Source organism: Squalius cephalus (assembly GCF_949319135.1).
Source record: "Squalius cephalus genome assembly, chromosome: 5".
NCBI lineage: Eukaryota > Metazoa > Chordata > Actinopteri > Cypriniformes > Leuciscidae > Squalius > Squalius cephalus.
The window spans coordinates 5,090,911-5,109,358 of record NC_137126.1 but is presented as its reverse complement, the minus strand read 5'-3'; the positions used below and the strand labels follow the sequence as shown (position 1 = coordinate 5,109,358).

The 18,448-nt window shown below is 37.7% G+C and overlaps 1 protein-coding gene across 3 annotated transcripts in view; it reads left to right on the top strand.

Annotated features, from left to right (window-relative positions):
- The window catches only part of LOC307158699 (voltage-gated potassium channel subunit beta-3), a 51,322-nt gene extending 35,836 nt beyond the window's left edge, over positions 1-15,486 (top strand). For 2 of the 3 annotated variants that reach the window (XM_079871524.1, XM_079871525.1), the window contains 10 exons: positions 3,813-3,857; positions 4,124-4,168; positions 4,891-4,934; positions 5,016-5,102; positions 5,202-5,287; positions 7,174-7,294; positions 10,593-10,687; positions 10,840-10,960; positions 11,233-11,321; positions 12,486-15,486. In XM_079871524.1, the coding sequence (XP_079727650.1) occupies positions 3,813-3,857; positions 4,124-4,168; positions 4,891-4,934; positions 5,016-5,102; positions 5,202-5,287; positions 7,174-7,294; positions 10,593-10,687; positions 10,840-10,960; positions 11,233-11,321; positions 12,486-12,575 (823 nt within the window). In that variant the 3' untranslated portion in view covers positions 12,576-15,486. Of the gene's footprint in view, positions 1-3,812; positions 3,858-4,123; positions 4,169-4,890; positions 5,103-5,201; positions 5,288-7,173; positions 7,295-10,592; positions 10,688-10,839; positions 10,961-11,232; positions 11,322-12,485 lie in introns of all 3 variants that reach the window. The other variant, XM_079871523.1, reaches the window with a different exon arrangement.
- Positions 15,487-18,448: the final 2,962 nt, after the last annotated feature.

Sequence of the window (18,448 nt, the reverse complement as noted above, 5' to 3'; positions counted from 1 at the left end):
TTTTCTCTTGTTCGATCTCGTTTATCAAAATGAACGAATCTTTTTTCGAGTCATTTCGTTCATTTAAGGGGCTTTAAATGTTATACTTTTAACAGGCAAATTCCCCGAACACATCCACCTATGCAATCTTGATCATATTCTAAATTAAGAAATCATTATAATGCAGTCAAAAATAATTTACAGGGAACATAAATAATTACTTTACCTTCTGAGTCTTTCGTTCATTTGTCACGTTCATGAACAACTCGTCAGTAGGCTATGACCGCTTCACCCAACGGCCCTATGTATCACTACACAACACCTCTAGCAGTGTAAACATATGTTTGTACTCATTGATATTGTTCATTGAAGCTTATGGAATAGAGTAGCCTATTGTGGGAGATCGAGTAAGCGAATGTAACTGCATTAACAGTAGATAGAGCATTTTCCTTCAGATCAGTCCATTCGTAATAAAAAATCTGTTTGAATGTCCGCTGCGATATCTTGGGGTTTTAACAGGTAAGGGGTTTCCCGTGCCCTAGTCTTCTGTCAGTTAAGTCTTGCTTCTCCATGTTCACAACAAGTTTCATTCCTTTCAATATAAAAGTCTTCTCCACTGACAGACTCACTCATAAAGACAGTCTTTGCCTCCATATAATGGCGAAATAATGTATGTAACCTCTGTTGCTGTTCACGACCTGGGACTATTTTTTCCAGCGGAAGGAAGACTTAGTGATTTTCTTTCATGAAAGTTGCAATGATACATATTTTTTTTGCTTTAATATTTGTATTGTGTGGTAACCGTTTTATAAAAGCAATAAGGTACTCAAGGCTAGTGCTGTATCGTGAATAAGTCACTTACATATTTATATTCTATATTCTTAAAGCTACACTGTGTAATGTTTTTAGTTGATTCTTAGCAAAAAACACTTAGTTCTTTCAAAAATATATGTGCTCATTAATGTATATTTACTTCTTTCAAGTAATAAAGTATTCTCGTAAGTTTATAATCTGCCATTGAAAGTACATACGGGTGAGGGGTTCGAATGCCGGTCGCCATGTTGCCCCTCCATCTTGAAACTACATTAGCCAAAGAGGGACATACCTGTAAATTCAAGCTTCGCCTTTTGCGTTTTTCACTCAGTGACGAATGCGAGGGGGAGATTACTCGCGAGCTCGCGAGTCGCGACTGCTGGACTGCCGGCAGATTTGAAAGATAGTGTGGTGTGTGTGTGTGCGTGTTCACTCACATTTGAAAGAGAGAATTAAAACATCAACACGACAGGCAAATCAGCAAGACCAAAGTCAGTATTGGAGTAACTTTTCCCAGATGGAAAGAGCTCATGAGGAGCAAAGATTTTAAAATGGACGCGCTTAGTTGCCTGCTTTCTTCTAGACAGGTAATTCAGCCTATTTGTGTAAATAATAACTTCATCCTCGCGTCAATGGTGAAAAAGTATTGTTTACCTTGTAACATAAATCTGTGCTGCGACGGATCACAGGTAATGAATAGTTTTAAAGGCGCAATTTAAGCTATATAAAAAAAGGACACTGTGTGACTGTAAATTTTAGTTATTTTTAATTGCTTTTACTTTGTACACATTATAACGTTAGCCTAATCTGATTATGCTGGGATAGCCGATTCCAAGGGTGACGTTTACCTCCTGACATCTGTCCTGTAGTTTTATTCATTTTAGACATATTATTGTTTATTATTGTCATGGACGAAGTCGAACTGGAAGCCATGTTAATCTTGGAATAATACGGCCACCGTAGGAGTTAAAACGCCCTCGGAATTGAGAGGAACAGAAACTAATATTCACTGGGTAGTCATATACAATTTCACCGCTAGATGGGGAAAAAAATCACACAGTGTAGCTTTAAGTATGTTTTTTTTTTTTTTTTTTATAAGAGATTGGTTGTTTCTTTTTACATCTCTTTCTGACTAAACAGAATTGAGAGCTGAGATCTGTATTTGTAGGCAGTGTTGTTGAGCAGGGCTTTCCAGTCCTGATCCCAGAGATAGAGAGAGAGAGAGAGAGAGAGAGCGAGCGAGAGAGCGAGAGAGCCTCCTGCCAGCAGGGTTTAGCTTCAGTCCCAGTTAAGCGTGCGTGTTGGAGCAGACTGGAGCTGAACTCTGCAGGATGGAGGACTGGACAGTGCTGATGTAATGTGATATAACCGTAGTTTGAAATAAAGGTTGTGTGAACTGAACAGCTGTTAGTAGATCTTCGTGATTATTGGAGGGATTATACGATCACGCTCATCGTCATTTGGAGCAGCATGTGTAGATTACATGAATCAGCTCTGAGACGTCCACATGTCCTGTAGTGTGACATGCTTTACTCCATATAAAACTATTTTCAAACTGCTAGTTATTTTATAATTATTCTGCATGCAGCTTTTATTACCTGCTATTTATTGAATATTTAAAAATCCATTCACTGTAGGACTGATTACAAATTGTGAAATGTAAACTAATGTTGACCTTTGCTTAATGCATTTTCATCTGCATCTTAAATGCATTTTAACAAAAATGATATACAGTAATACTTTAATAAATGCATATATATATATATATATATATATATATATATATATATATATATATATATGCATTTATTTATATATGCATTTATTAAAGTATATATGCATGCATGTGTGTGTGCGCGCGCGTGTGTGTGCATTTACTCTGCACAGTGACAAAGTTGAATCTTTTCTAATCTAATCTTCTAAAGTATGCTATATAAATTTAAACCTAAAATCTTGATGTCCATTGAAAAAAAAAATTCCACAAAGATGTGGATTGACAGGAATTAACTCACTCCGGCTAAACATTTAATCTTTGAAATCTTTCAGCAGGGATCAGTACAAGTCAATGACTAAAAGTTTGATATTTCCTACTAAAGCGAGGAGGCATTTGACTCTGGTCAAGGATATAGCATCCAATAATGCTTATAAGCCCAGTGCATTATGGGTGTTGAAGTTTTCCTACCTATTTGGCAAAAGGGAGGGAAGAAAAATGCCTTTTTTCTGTTTTCTCTAGCCAGGTAGCACCAATTTTGTTGTGCCTTTCAACTGCATATTGACAGCCCATTTTGTGAAGCACCCCTTTTAATGATTTAAACATTTTTAATTTGTTTAAGAAATAGTTTTGAAATAGTCAATGCTGTAAAATGAATGGCTATTAGTCAGTAGCTGGCTAGCAAGGTCACTTTTAAATGCAGGGTCACTACACATGAAGAAGCATGTCTTTCCATTTCGCGCTTGTAGAGCCCTGCGTACAGCGGGCATCTGGCTGGCATACGGCTCTGGTGACCTACATCACCACTTACATGCTCACACACAGTCACTTCTGCTTCACATCAGCTAATTTCAGGAATGTGCTGACATTATAGGTTTGTAAAAAGAATCTAGTGAATTTGTCTCACAAATTGAACTGTAATTGAATCAAACTCGCTCCTGTAAGGCACTGTTTAATTTCAGACATTAGTATCGCAAATAATGCAAGAAACCTGAATAAAACATTCCTCTCTTATCACAAGGTCATTGGTTTACCTGTACACATCATTTTTATTTCATGTTAGAAGCTTTTTCATACTTCAAAAAAAATTGCTTATAAGTGCTTATTACGGAAATAATGTACTTAAAGTCCCCCTGTGTATATATATATATATTACAATGGGTACAAACCATTGTAATATATTTATGTAATATATTTAAGCGGTTTTGGTTCTCAGGTAAAAATAAAAAGTGCTTTACGGATGTTTAGATATGTTTAAGTGTAGAAATAATAATAGGTTTTCAGATTTTGTGTCCTTCTTTTTCTGCAGGGCTGAAATCACTCTAGGCAACATCATTAAGAAGAAAGGCTGGAGGTGACCTGTTTATTCTTATGCTTCTCATTTTGGATGAATTTTGTGGCAAATCAGTTTGAGTGTACATATTCTTCTTCTCAGACATTAATCATGGAAAAAGTTTTTCAATATATCTTGTATTTCTTCCTGTGCTCTGGGTTTTGTCAGGTTGAGTTCAGAGTAAATGTGGGTGTTATCTGGATTCAATGGAACAAAATTATAGGACAGGATTAGGCTTGATCTCACTATAATAACCACCATTTTCCCCCCAAATAAATCTGTTTCAGACGGTCCAGTTATGTAGTAACGACTAAGATCTACTGGGGAGGACAGTGAGTATCTGTTCAGTTCTACAATCATATAGATTAACATGAATAAATCAGAATAGTGTCAAAATGAACATATAAACAAAAAGTAATTTACAAATGACATTCATATTTGCAGATATAATATATATATATATATATATATATATATATATATATATATATATATATATATATATATATATATATATATATATGTTAGTGCTGTCAAAACGATTAATCACCATTAACCGCATTAAATAAAAGTTTGTGTTTATATAATATGTGTGTGTACATATATATATATATATATATATATATATATATATATACTCTATGTGTGAGTATATGCATATATTATACACACACAGACACACACACACACATATATATATATAGATAGATAGATAAATATAATAATATATAGATACACATTACATAAAAAACTTTTTTTTGAAAAAATTGTTTTGACAGCACATATATATAAATATCTGTAAAATTGTTCACATTCTTTTTTTACATTTATTAATTGTTAATTATATATAGAATATATATAGAATATCTAGAATTATGTAAGTGTACAATTAAGATTAATTAAGAATACAATTAAGAAAGTTTAAAATGTAAGTCATTCAATATTAACTTCTTGCACTCCATGTTCCAGCATGCTAATACTCAGTGAATATACTGTAGTAATTTTCTGACTGCATATTATCTTCTCCTCTGACATCTGCATTCATAATCCTCAGGGCAGAGACAGAGAGAGGCCTGTCTAGAAAACACATCATAGAAGGTAAAGTGCTGCTCATCCCACCTCTCTCGATTATGACGATGATAATTAAGCGCAGAGACAGTGATGGTGATCTATCTACAGGTCTCAGAGGTTCCCTGTCTAGACTACAGCTGGATTACGTGGATATTGTGTTTGCTAACCGAAATGATGTCAACAGCCCCATGGAAGGTCTGTCTTCCCTTATACATCTTTTATGGCATGTGTTATGAATTAATAATTTATGCTATATCGCTTATCACGAGCACTGTTGTGTGTATGTTCTTTCAGAGGTAGTACGTGCGATGACATTTGTCATAAACCAGGGTATGGCCATGTACTGGGGCACGTCACGCTGGAGCGCCATGGAGATCATGGTAGGATCTATCGTCCCTCAAGATACCAAAGTTCATTCCATAAGCATACCATCTGTTCTTCATAATATAACACATTTACCAGTGTAATGAAGTAAGTGTATACCAGTGTTGGGCAACATTGAATCTGTAGCTTGTCAAGCCTCGAGCTCACAATATATAGTAGTTCAACTATAGTCAAGCTACTCTTTTGAGAAAGCTTGTTACACTACAAGCTACCAAGACCCAAGGGCATAATGGCATTTTAAATATAAGGCTATCCAGCAATATCACTTATAATTTTATTTCTATATTTTTTAATTATATTACATGCATCTGCAACTTGAACAAATATATTTATATATAAATATTTCGCTATGAATAAGAAGATTCAGGAACTCAAAACGTTTTTAAACTGAACTGTCCCAATTTACCGGGTCCATTGGACTTTCAAACGCTACATATGAAAAAACAATGTAGGAGAATGTGAACTTCAACTCACTGAAAAAAAGTATACTGTTTCTGGAAACACTACACTATTATGAATATAAATGAACTACTGTCACACAATATAAAATTTGATTAAAGGTACACTGTGTAACTTTTGGCCCTCTAGCGGTTTAAAAACAAAACTGCATGTATTTTGTGGAAGAACATTGTTTTGGTTGTGCTTTGGTTCTGCGTGACTGCAGATGAATATGGTTATGATGCTGCACATAAAACATTCACTATAGGCGTAAGAGATTTAACCAGTTTAGATGGAAAGGATCTCAAGCTGACTAGAAGACGTTACTGTAGCTTTACACATTAATAGACACGCTACTTCCTTGAGAATAAATTCCAGCACAGCGTTACAACAACCATAATGAAATGATCCTTCACAATAGATAATGCTTTACAATCAACTCTATTAGAGAGATGCATATGGCAATTTATCTGTTCAATAAAATACCTTACTCACCTGTTGAGTAATACAAACACAATCTCCGCATTTCATCCACGAAACGCCGATGTTGATTCTTGTTTGATTGCGAGCTCTGTCGCATTCTCTGTTTGCCAGGAGACTCTCCTCTGTTCGGTGTTATTTTGTAACACGGGTGAGGTTGGAGATTTAGCAACTCCATGTCAACCTTTCTCGCTCATAACATACACACATCAAAATAGCCGGAGCATCTTCTCTTTATTTACATAAATGACGAGACGCTCACGGGCGAGTGACACATGTACGCAATTTCCTGACTGGTCTAAAATATAAACACATATATAATAAGCTTACCATAGTGAATCAGGGTAAGACAAAACACCTTTTGGAGGAAGGATTGATGATGTATTGATGCATTATTTAAATTTTGTTGATTTTGAACCAAAAAAAAGCTACATAGTGTACCTTTAAATTTGTAGTGTCGCTTCTTTTATTCACTCTTAAAGGGATAGTTCGGCCAAAAATGATATTTAACCCATGATTTACTCACCCTCAAGCCGTTCGAGATGCATATGTCAATCTTTTTTCAGACGAACACATTTTCAGTTATTTTAGAAAATGTCTTAGATCTTTCAGTGGTTATAATGTGAAGTTATAGGGTCCACTCCTTCAAGTCCCAAAATGTGCATGCATCCTTCACAAAAGTAATCCATCTTGGGACTTGAAGGAGGTGGACCCCATAACTTCACATTATAACCACTGAAAGATCTAAGACATTTTCTAAAATAACTGAAAATGTGTTCGTCTGAAAAAAGATTGACATATGCATCTCGAACGGCTTGAGGGTGAGTAAATCATGGGTTAAATATCATTTTTGGCCGAACTATCCCTTTAAACACTGCTGTATACAACACTGGTTGTTAGCATCACGGCCACAGAAAGGACAGTCTAACCTTTTCTTGTCTTCTGTGTGTGTGTGTGTGTTTAGGAGGCATACTCCGTAGCGAGGCAGTTTAACTTAATCCCACCAGTATGCGAGCAGGCCGAGTATCACTATTTCCAGAGGGATAAAGTCGAGGTGCAGCTGCCAGAGCTCTACCACAAGATCGGTCAGTCCACAAAAGTTACCTTCAAATCATTCATTATACCAAATGTGTTATTAAACCAAAAAATGTGCCATTAAACCAAATGGAAGTTGCTCAGATTGTAGGCTATATGTAGAATGCAACGTGTCATGGGCCGTAGTCATGACTGATCACTCTACTGTATATTCGCACGCTTAACAGATAGGAAAAACCTATTAAGTCTTTTTCACGCTATTAAGAGCTCACTCACTTGATGAAGCATCTATCACGATATTAGGAAATATTTTTTTGTTTTTTAAATGTTTTATGCTATAAAAATATATTTTTTTAGTACATAATCTACCGGCAAGGGCTGTTTAATGACACTAACCCCACGTTCCAGCATGAAAATAGCTGAGCTGAAGGACAAAATGTACTGAAGAAGTAGTTCATACCACAGTACTGTGGACTAGAAGAACTGGAAGAGAGGGCAACTAAAGGAAATTAACATTTGAACTCTCTTGTGAAGTTAGCATCACCAAAGCAAGTCTCACCTCAGAATACATTTCTTTCCCTCTTCCCCCACTCCTTCTCTCTCTCATGCTGAGATCACCAAAATTCACCCAAAAATCTATATGGTTTAATGTGAATAATTATACAATATTAGACATGTTAGGTATCATTTGAAATGTCTCAGTGCGACTGGTACAAATGTCTCATTCTCCACAGAAGTAAACCAAAAGGTAATAAAGTTCTTAAAGGGTCATTTCACCCGTGGAGACATGAATGTGTATTGAAAGTGGGTCATTTATGTAGAAGAAATGTGAAATTATTTTTGAATTTGGAGCTTTCTAGACTGAGAAAAGCCAGAAAATGTATTTTTGGCTTATGTGGATGAAAGACAACAACTCCCAGAATGCACTTGCTTCGCTGCCCTACAAGGCCACTCCCAAGCCACGCCTACCGGTAATACAGCGCAAATCAACCGATCACTTGTTTAGCATTCATGTAAACATTACATTCAGATTCACCAATCGGGGTGAATTCAGTTAGATTGAAACAAAAGGTGAGCATGTAAACAATGGATGGCGACCGCAGAAAGCAAAAGCTGAATCCTGGACATTTTTGTCGATCTCGACGGCCGGACATGTCCGGGAAATAGAGTATGGTAACCCCTTCTACTCAGCTTTCTTCATCCCTGTTTTCTGCAGGTTTCTGCCGTTGAAATCGTGCACTCGCACTGATCTGTGAAGGTCTGTTAGCGCATTAGGTCCAACCCCCTATGGGCGGGTTTGAAAGGGTGGATCTAGTGCTTGTAGTCTTAACAGAAATCCGATTTTTGCGTCATTGTAGGAGGAAGTGTAAAGAGGTAAATACAGATTTCTCTCGTCTCGGGGGAAAATGAAAAAATGTTGCATGACCATTCAATAGTATGACTGGGTTTCTAACAATGCAAAGCTTAATGCAAATGGGTGAAGTGTCCCTTTAAAGTTGCAGTCGGCAATATTTTTTTGATCATATTCACTGAAACCGACACTATGCTCCGACAGAACAACATAAATCAGACGGTTTTAGAAAAACCCCGCGCCTCTACCTCCACCTGGAGACTGTTATTTGTTTTGCAAAAATCCACCGCTCCCTGTTCTTCTGGTCCAATCAGCGCGGGGCTGTGTGAGATCTGACTGTCAATCACAGTTCGTGCACACACGCCACAGATCCCCTGTCCCCCCCGCGCACATTACAATATCACATGCACACGCCTGAAGTTCGCAGATGTGTTGGATTGTACAAAGCGTGATGGCGGAGAGAAAATCTACTAGCAAGTTTCCAATCCTCGGTTATTGCTATCTATGGGTAGATTAACCAGGGCAGCCTACCTCCGAGTCCATGGTGTTGATCGATGCTGAAGAGACAGGCGCGTTCACAGAAAATCTGGTGCGCACGCACTAAAGAGCACAAACTCGATGGGAGGGTGCTCGGTGGTAGTGGGGGAGGGGCATGAGAGTTTTAAACATTCAAAATTTTGGCTACGTCCCCTCAATCTGCCAGACTTGCCGACTGCAGCTTTAAAAGTTTCGAGATAACTCGCACACAGTGGAGGGTTTGTCTTCCAGGCAAATGGCATTCTGCTCCCAAAAGGTGTAAAGTCTGAATGCAAATTCCCATTGTTAGCAAATGTTTCCATGTGAAAGAAGTTTCTGTCTATATAAAGAAATGCAACAAGCTCAAATTAGCCTGTGATATGGAGTGTATGCAAAACACTCCACATCATGTATTTTATAATGTCAGGTTTGCATCGTCTCTCTTTATTCCAGAGCATTTGATGTTTTGTATTTATTATCTTTGAACTGATTATGAAATTTGCATGGTACATTTACCTGACGTTATAAATTGTTACATTTGATTTTATTCCGACTGACTCTGAAATTGTTTTCCCAAGTAGATGAAATGGATTCGTATGTTCCCACAAGTTTTGCGTCAGATTAGTGACTACTAATATTCGGCACTAATTCAAGTGTACGTGTTTTTCAAAGACATGTGAAGATGTGAATTTCCGTTTAGGGCAGCAAAAGCTGCTTGACCAAATCTGGGTGTGTCTTACCTCCGTTTTAATTTAATGTTACTTTAGATAAGTGTATGTGGGAAACCACGGCATGGCCAATACAAAGCTATTATAAGACAAGTAAAGTTGGTCATCTTATATCTGTAGTAGTGTCCATACCTCTACTGAAGTAAACATTTAAGTTAAATTCAAGTGTATGCAAAAACCATGGGGTTTATACCAAAGTATCTTTGATTGTGTAAGCGTGAATGCGACCGATCTCAGGTATATAGCAATTACCTCTGTTTGGTGACCGAAGCTGGCGAGATTGTGATCGTGAGACCCACGTTAAACAAGGCGTGAGGACCTCTGAGAGCAACATAGCTTCACAATATGAATGGGTAAAACATAAGTAAAGAGTTAAATAGAACAATCAAATGTATTGCTTAACTATTATATATTTGACCAATAACCAATTGGCAATCTAACTTAAATTCGAGGTTGTGATAAAATGGAGTCAGATATAAAATGGAGTCAGATAAAAGCTTGAATTAAATTACTTTGAAACGTGGAAAGACAGTAACACGCAGAGACCTTCACCCGTTCTATCGGATACCGACATTGGGCCGATCTAGACGGGCTATGACGCAAATGCAACTTTTGTGATGCCCAACTTCTTAAATTATGAACATTTTTAAAATAACTACTAAATTTCATGATTTTAATTGTTGGATTTGAGGTTTAATTAGGACAGATGTCAACTCAAACTCCATGTCTTGTGACTGTCACATGTCATGTCAGGCGTTGGAGCGATGACCTGGTCTCCTCTGGCATGTGGGCTGATCACAGGAAAATACAGCGATGGCGTTCCAGACTGTTCAAGAGCCGCAATGAAAGTGAGTCATGAAGAGTTTGTCAGCAGTAGATTTCCTCTCCTCCCTCTTTTCAATTTCTCATCGTCATTTGATTTGATATTTTGTCATCTAATGAAATGACATTGATATTATATCCCTGTACTGCATGATCTCGATGTTTGATTGTGTTTTAGGGTTATCAGTGGCTAAAGGAGCGAGTGTACAGTGAAGAAGGGCGCAGACAGCTTGCAAAAATCAAAGAGCTCCACCTGGTGGCTGATAGGCTGGGCTGCACGGCTGCTCAACTCGCCATTGGTGAGTGTCTCTCTGCTCAGCCAGGATTTTGACTATTGGTGCTTATGGTCTGATCGACTTTCAGGCTTATTCGGGCCAAGAATCATCCACATATATGTGCTAAGTTGTGTAAAGTCGACCAGTCATATTGGAGCATGCCAGACTGAGAAAGTGCTTTCCATTTTTTAACATGCGATATGCATCAGACGGTCATTAAACGGTTTGTTCATTCAATGTCTTTAATAAAAAAAAGAGCTTATGTACAGTAAGATATTGTGAAATCTCTCACTCAGCATGGTGTTTGCGCAGTGAAGGGGTTAGTTCTGTACTTCTTGGTGTCTCCAATACAGACCAGCTTATTGAGAACCTCGGAGCCCTGCAGGTAATAAACACACACACACACACACACACACACACATATAAACAAGGACACACACACACACACACACTCATACACAGCACCGCTCAAAAGTTTTTTTTTTATGTTTTTTGAAAGGAAGGTCAAGGAAGGAACGTTTACAGTATAATTGTAATTACTACAGTCTTCAGTCAAATGATCCTTCAGAAATCATTCCCTTGTGAAAAAAGAAGTGTGCTTAGTTGTATTACAGTACATGTGTACTTGTAGTGCACTTTAAATGTTAAAAGTAAATAAATAAATAAAAAACTATACTTAGTTGCAGGTGATATAATATTGATTAAATAAAAGTCCTCATAAGTGTACGTAAATAAAGTTCACATTCATGACTACTGTATGTTTATTAACACACTTAAGTATAGTTTTATAATAACGTAAAATTAAAAGTTAAGTCTTTTGTGGTGCTTTAAAGAAGTACACTTATTTTGACGTGTCGGCTAACATACTAAATAAAACATGTACTGGATTATAATTTTAACTGTAGCGTGATATTTGTAGATATTTTTTAAAGGTACTAAATTGCAACCTTATCATTACACATAATTTATAAATGTGTAATTACAAATATATTTAAACACATGGAATTTAAGTTTCAATAGAAATGACATTAAAGTATATTTTGGTTCACCATGAATGCTTATCAGTACACTTTAACCATATTTCAAAGACAATTATGAACTTACATATGAAGATGAACTTAAGCTGTACTAAAGTGGGTAAAAACACTCTTAAGTTCAACTAATTGCATTTAATGTAAACTATAATATATTTTCATTTAATTGTAAATTACATGCAATTTAGTGTCAGAAGGCGTTACATTCAATTCACACTTGAGTATATTCATTTGAAGTATATTATTTACATAAATAAATAAAGTGCTAAAGTGTACTTCTTTTTCACAAGGGTTCTAATATTCTGATTTGATGTTCAAGAAGCATTTCTTATTATCACCCATGTTAAAAATGTTAGTGTTGCCTGATATTTCTGTGTAAACTGTGATGCATTTCCTCGATGACTGATTAGAGAGTTCAAAAGAACAGCATTGATTTAAAATAGAATGTTTTTACTGACGCTTTTGATCAATGAGACTCAGCCTTCCTAACAACATTATTTTCATATTCTCTTCAGGTGCTGTCTCAAATGACGCCTCAGACGGTGAGCGAGATGGATGCTCTCCTGGGCAACAAGCCTCACTCCAAGAAAGAGTCACGTGCGTGAGGGAACTAGAGATGACATGAACATGTGCAGCCTGAAAAGACAAAGAAAGCAAGGGGGAAAAGACGGAACACGGCGTACCATTGCTTTTCTGCTCTCCCGTATATTACAACACCTGCATGCCTTCTGCAACATGCTTCCAGCCCACACCGAGACCACACCGTTCTCTGTAACCCTACTCAAATATCCCAACATAACCTACCAATTAAACATAGACACGGCTGTCATCGCAGAAATGCCACGAACAACAACTTTTTCATTTCTTTATTCGGAGAGACTGAAGTTTCAGTCTTCCAGGAGGAAGGACTGCAGATTGAAGGAGGTGAATGAGAGTGTCGCAAATCTTCTTTATCAGCAGGCCCAGACGGAATCTGTACTTACTTGCAGTTTCCACTATGGAATTCCACTGTTTCCACGGCAGAATTCCAGTTTCCTCTACGGAATTCCAGGTTCCACTACGGAATTCCACTGTTTCCACTGCAGAATTCCAGTTTCCACTACGGAATTCCACTGTTTCCACTGCAGAATTCCACTGTTTCCACTACGGAATTCCACTGTTTCCACTACAGAATTCTGTGCAATGGATCAAACGTGATCAAATGAGCTAAAGGAAGCTGAGAGTGCTGTATTATTATTGGCAGCTGGAAGCATTATCAAATATTTATGAAACCAAGAAGTGCGGGGCGAACGATGTGTAGCAGTTTATGAATCCTGCCGAACTCTGCGCAGATTCCGCGTGGGCCTGGATGTGCGGATGTGTGTTCAAGAAAGTATGAGCGAGTGTTTGTGTGTGTGCATGCAGTGACTCTTTCGATCCAACTCTCGGTTGCTGGTGTTGCACCTGAGTGACTCGGAAACATGGACTTGATGCAAGCGGAGCCGTTTCTGAGGTGCCCGTCCCCGTTCGATGGGGCGTTCGCTGCCTGTCACATTTCATCCTCGCGGTGCAGGAGAGCGCGGCAAAGACTCCGGCGTGTGACGGGAACAACATGCAGCAACTGCAAACAGCTGTTTGGACACATCACAAGTCTTCCTCCATTTCCCTCCTTTCCATCTCTCCTTGTGTTTACAACGGTGCACCTGTCCCTTTAAGAGAATCCGTGCAGTTAGGGGAGGGGCGTGTGAGTGTGTATACGGTACCTTGCAAACATATTCAGACCTTCACCAATTCACTTTTTTAGTCTTTTAGTCAGTATTGCTATTGCTATGTATTTTTTTTTAGAAAAAACATAAACATGATCCCTAACCCCACCCCGCCCCACCCCTAAACCTAACCATCAGTGGGGCGTAAGCAGATCGTATGAAAACATGAATGAATTCATAAGAATTAGCCACAAATTTGCCAAAACGCAAAAAAAACGTTATGAACTGCCATGGGAATGGGTTGTAGCAACAGTATAGCAACAGCGTTTGCCTACTCTAGTTTGAAAATCTAAATAATAAATATTTAGTTCTAGCAAACATCATTTGAGTGTGAACACTTTTAATAGTCCTGATAAAAAGAAAGTAGAAACATTCTCTAGTGTTTACTGGGTCGAGGGCGGGGCAACCTGTCACTCACATGAGATCCACCAATAGCAAACCACAGCCATCCACACATCAAATCAGTTCCCACAACAAAATCAAGTCCCACCCTACTTTTTTCTTTTCTTGTTCCATTTCACTCATATATGTGTTTGGGAAGTATGACTGGGCTGGATATAGCAGGGACTGTTATTGTTGCAAATCTGTTTTTCTGTTTGGTGGATACACACTTCACCTTTATATGCAGGATTTGTAATTCATCATAATTTAAAACTTGGTTCCTGGTCTGAATACTTTTGCAAGGCATCATATGTGTGGGGCTTGGCTTGAGCGGTCAGCATCCTTTGCACTAAGTGGACAGAGTCATAATTTAAAGGTCGTAGTTCACAAAATAGTCACGAAGGGTCATAGGTTAACATGACCAGAGAACTGTGCTAGTATTGCTTTGTGTGTTTGACAAATACAAGCTGCGTCAGTGACAATGAAAAGCGAAGCGCTTCACTTTTAACGTGTTTGTGTCATTCATGTGAGAGAAAGACACAGATTTGCTAGATTAAATATCTATTGTTAATTTCCCATCAGTCATTACTGAATATCACAATGTGCAGTGCCTCAGAACCAATATGACTCCATAACCCAAAACTCATCGCATGGCATGCTGTCAGTTACCACAGAAAATCATTTGGACTGATCTCAGCTTGTAAAAAATAAAAATGTTCTTTACAGTAATGCATTTGAAATGACACCTGGGGGCAAACGCACCACACGGTTTAAAGCTAAAATGTGAAGCGCTGCTGAAAAATCAGATACTTTGCACAGAGAAGTGATTTTCTCACATTAGTCTTGTCTAGTCTTGCCATTACACTTTCAAAATGGTATGCATTTTAACATTTACCATAGTACAATGCCTTGCCCCATACACTTCCACTATTGCGAGTGCATTACTGTAAAAACGCAAACTAAATCATAAGCTCAAACTATTTTCTGTTGTAATTGACAGCATGCTGCCGAACCCCATGGACGCTCGTTTCTGCTACAGAATAAAAAATAAAAAATGTATTCACAATTCTGACTTTATATCTCGCAATTGTATGTTTATATCTCACATTTCGGACCTTTTTTCGCACTTTAGAGTTTATAACTTGCAATTTCTCCGAAGAGCGAGAGATAAACTGGGAATTGCGAGGGAAAAAAGTCTGAATTGTGAGATACAAATTTTTGCAAAATTTTCAAAAGTTGACTGCAACTTTTTTACACAGTTCAGACTTTTCCCTTGCAATTGCGAGATTATAACTCACAGTTCTGGCTTGAGAATTCTGAGAAAGTCAGAATTGTGAGTTAAAAGTCGTAATTACCTTTTTTATTTTTTTTATTCCGTGGCAGAAACAAGCTTTCATAGTACCCAGTCAAAACAAAAAAGACAAAAACTTTTAATTCAGCACAAAAAACAGGCACAGACAGAAACCCTTTATATTGAACTGAGATCACTTTTTAATATGAGTAATATGCGTTGCATTTGAGAAACCAGACCCAAGCTAGCAAGATTCTGTATTTGTTACACTTACAATCTTGTTTTTTTATTTTTCTGTTGTTTGAAATTTTATTAATGTGCTTTCTGCTACTTATTCAGCTAAGCTTTACGCTGCGTTCACACTGCCAGCGGCTATATTCAGACTGCAGGCAAATCAGATTTCTTCTCAATCAGATCTTTTCAGGCAGACATTCCGCACTATTAAGTGATCAAATAAGATTTGTGTGTCCAGACATAGTGACGCAAAAGAGAGTTTGAAATCCGATTTGAGCAGCCAGAGTGTCCAGACTGAGACGCATCTGATTGGAATCACATTTCAGATCCACTTCCATATGTGCTTTTAATCAGATTTGAAAAAAATCTGTCCAATCTTTCTGTCCAGACTTTCAAAAACCCTTCTGGATAAAATCTGGATATGCTAAAAATAGAATTTTTGCTTGCAGTCTGAACATGGCCTTATATCCGGTACTCATTGTATGATTTTGGGCTGTCCCAGACGAAGGATTGACCAATCGTGGTGATTTCCGTGGTCTCCTAAACGCTGGTTCTACGTCGTACAGTGAGAGAGGTTCAAAGACGGCTGTTGTCACTGTCTACATCTACTGACTAGCCAATAAAAATGCAACATGAAATGGTGTATTGATCAATGCAGCATGGCGCTAAAACTTAAATCTACTTTCCTCAAGCTCCATTTGTAAAATTGGCATGGCAAGCTGACCTCTTTTCCCTAGCCATGACCATGTCCATATTCTTTCGGTTCCTCCTTTGATGCCAAAGTGCAGTTCATCTCGACTTGCTCTATTTGTTCACCACTAGCTCATGCTGATAACATTTTATTCTTCTATACTAACTTGCGTCATAGCCCGTACGATTCAATAGGTGTCATCATCGTACAGTCTTCATACATGTCGTACACAAGTTTATTAGATCCATGTCGTACAGTGTGGTTTGTAATGATCGTAAAGGATTGCCGAAATCGCACAGACTTTAGCAGGCATTCACTGACTTCACTCCTATTGGTTGTCACTCCCAAAAGTCGCTCTTCATTTGCATAAAGTTAAACATATAGAGTGCTTACAGGAATGACGAAAATGTGAAGGCCAACCTGAAAGTTTGCATCACACTGGTTCCCCTCGCTAAAAACCCAATTGGATTTTTCCCATATGCTTTTGGATTATTGGGAAAAAAAAGCTCTGTGATCAACAAAAGTTTATGACACTTGCATGTTTTGTCCATCAAGATCATTTTCACAGTTGAACACAACTTTTAATGAATTTTGAAGCCTAAATTCAATCGCCAGAAGTAAAGAGCTAAAGCTAGGCTTTAAACGAACTACACTACGGTCACATGACTTCAACGTCACAACCTTTAAGCTTCAGTTTTTAATCTAAAAAAACATATCCCCAGAACGTTTGAGTTAGAATAAGAGCACGATTATAAACAATGCTGTAAAAGCAGACTGAGTTTTACATGTTCGGTGTGATGACGTTTAATCTCCTCCACAAACTCACATTTAGACACTTGTTAGCTTTTTCAAGACAAGTAACAGCTTAAAAAAAATCACGATTGGGGGTAATATTGGTGTATTTTACGTCGTAGAATATAACATGAAAATGTCTTAAACTTGTGTTCACCGCTGACCTTATTTCAGCCATTTAACCAAAAGAAGAAAACATTTACTTCAGGACAAAGGAACCCGGAAGTGCTAAATTGCTAACTCGTTTCAGGGGTTTGGCCTACAAAAGTGTTTCAAACCAGATCTCAACTTTGTGCATCACTGGACACGCTTACAAAGAAATGTGTCGCCCAAAAATCGCCAGCTCTCCACTGAAATGAATGGGATTGTGTCGCTGGTATTGTGAACGCAGCTTTACTCTGTGAAACAGAGAATGCAGAGCATGACAGATCTGAGATCAGTTTTCCTCAGCATATTTAAAGGTAAAGGGCGAATGCTCAAGCTGGTTCTGGGTCACTTCTGAATGGAGTTAGTGCTAATCCAAGTTCACTTCTGTATTCGGCTTTGGTTGTTTCTAATGTCTCTTTGTATTTATAGTGCTCAATGACTTCTGTAAGAACTGCACCTGAGTTGGTTCCTGAAACATTTTTTGGCAAGATGGAAAGGCATCGAAATGATTGATCTTTTTAAATCAACATGCATAATCATTAGCAAGACTGAACTATCATTAGTTAACCTGAACTAATGTATATATACATTTAGTGCACTCCCTCATATGGTAATTTTGCCTGAATATGTTAAATTTGTCATGCAACAAGAAAAAATGAAAAAGAACAAAAAACAACAACAAACAAACAAGAAACATGCCCTGTACTGAATGTATCTTGCTTGCCTTTAAAATGTGTGGAGAAAACTATTGTCATAAGTGTCATTTATGTCATGACAATCACAGCTACACACACACACACACACACACACACACACACACGCACGCACGCACGCGCACACACACACACACACACACACACACACACACACACACACACACACACACACACACACACACACACACACACACACACGTACGTTGAAGTATGTTGTGCATGTCATCCAACTGGACAAATTCACAGCACACAATACTCACATAATAAAAGCACATTGGCGTTTTAGATTAACATGTAAAAGGTCATTTGAAGAAATCTTCCCAGAACATGTTCTGGATAAATTTCATCCCATAATCCAGAAATAAGGGAAGACTTTTAGTGTCAATCCCAATCAAAAAATAAATGATGGAAGTTTGTCTCTTCCACAGAATAAAACCATTTAAATTTTAATTTCTCAGAATTTTGACTGTTTTCTCAGAAT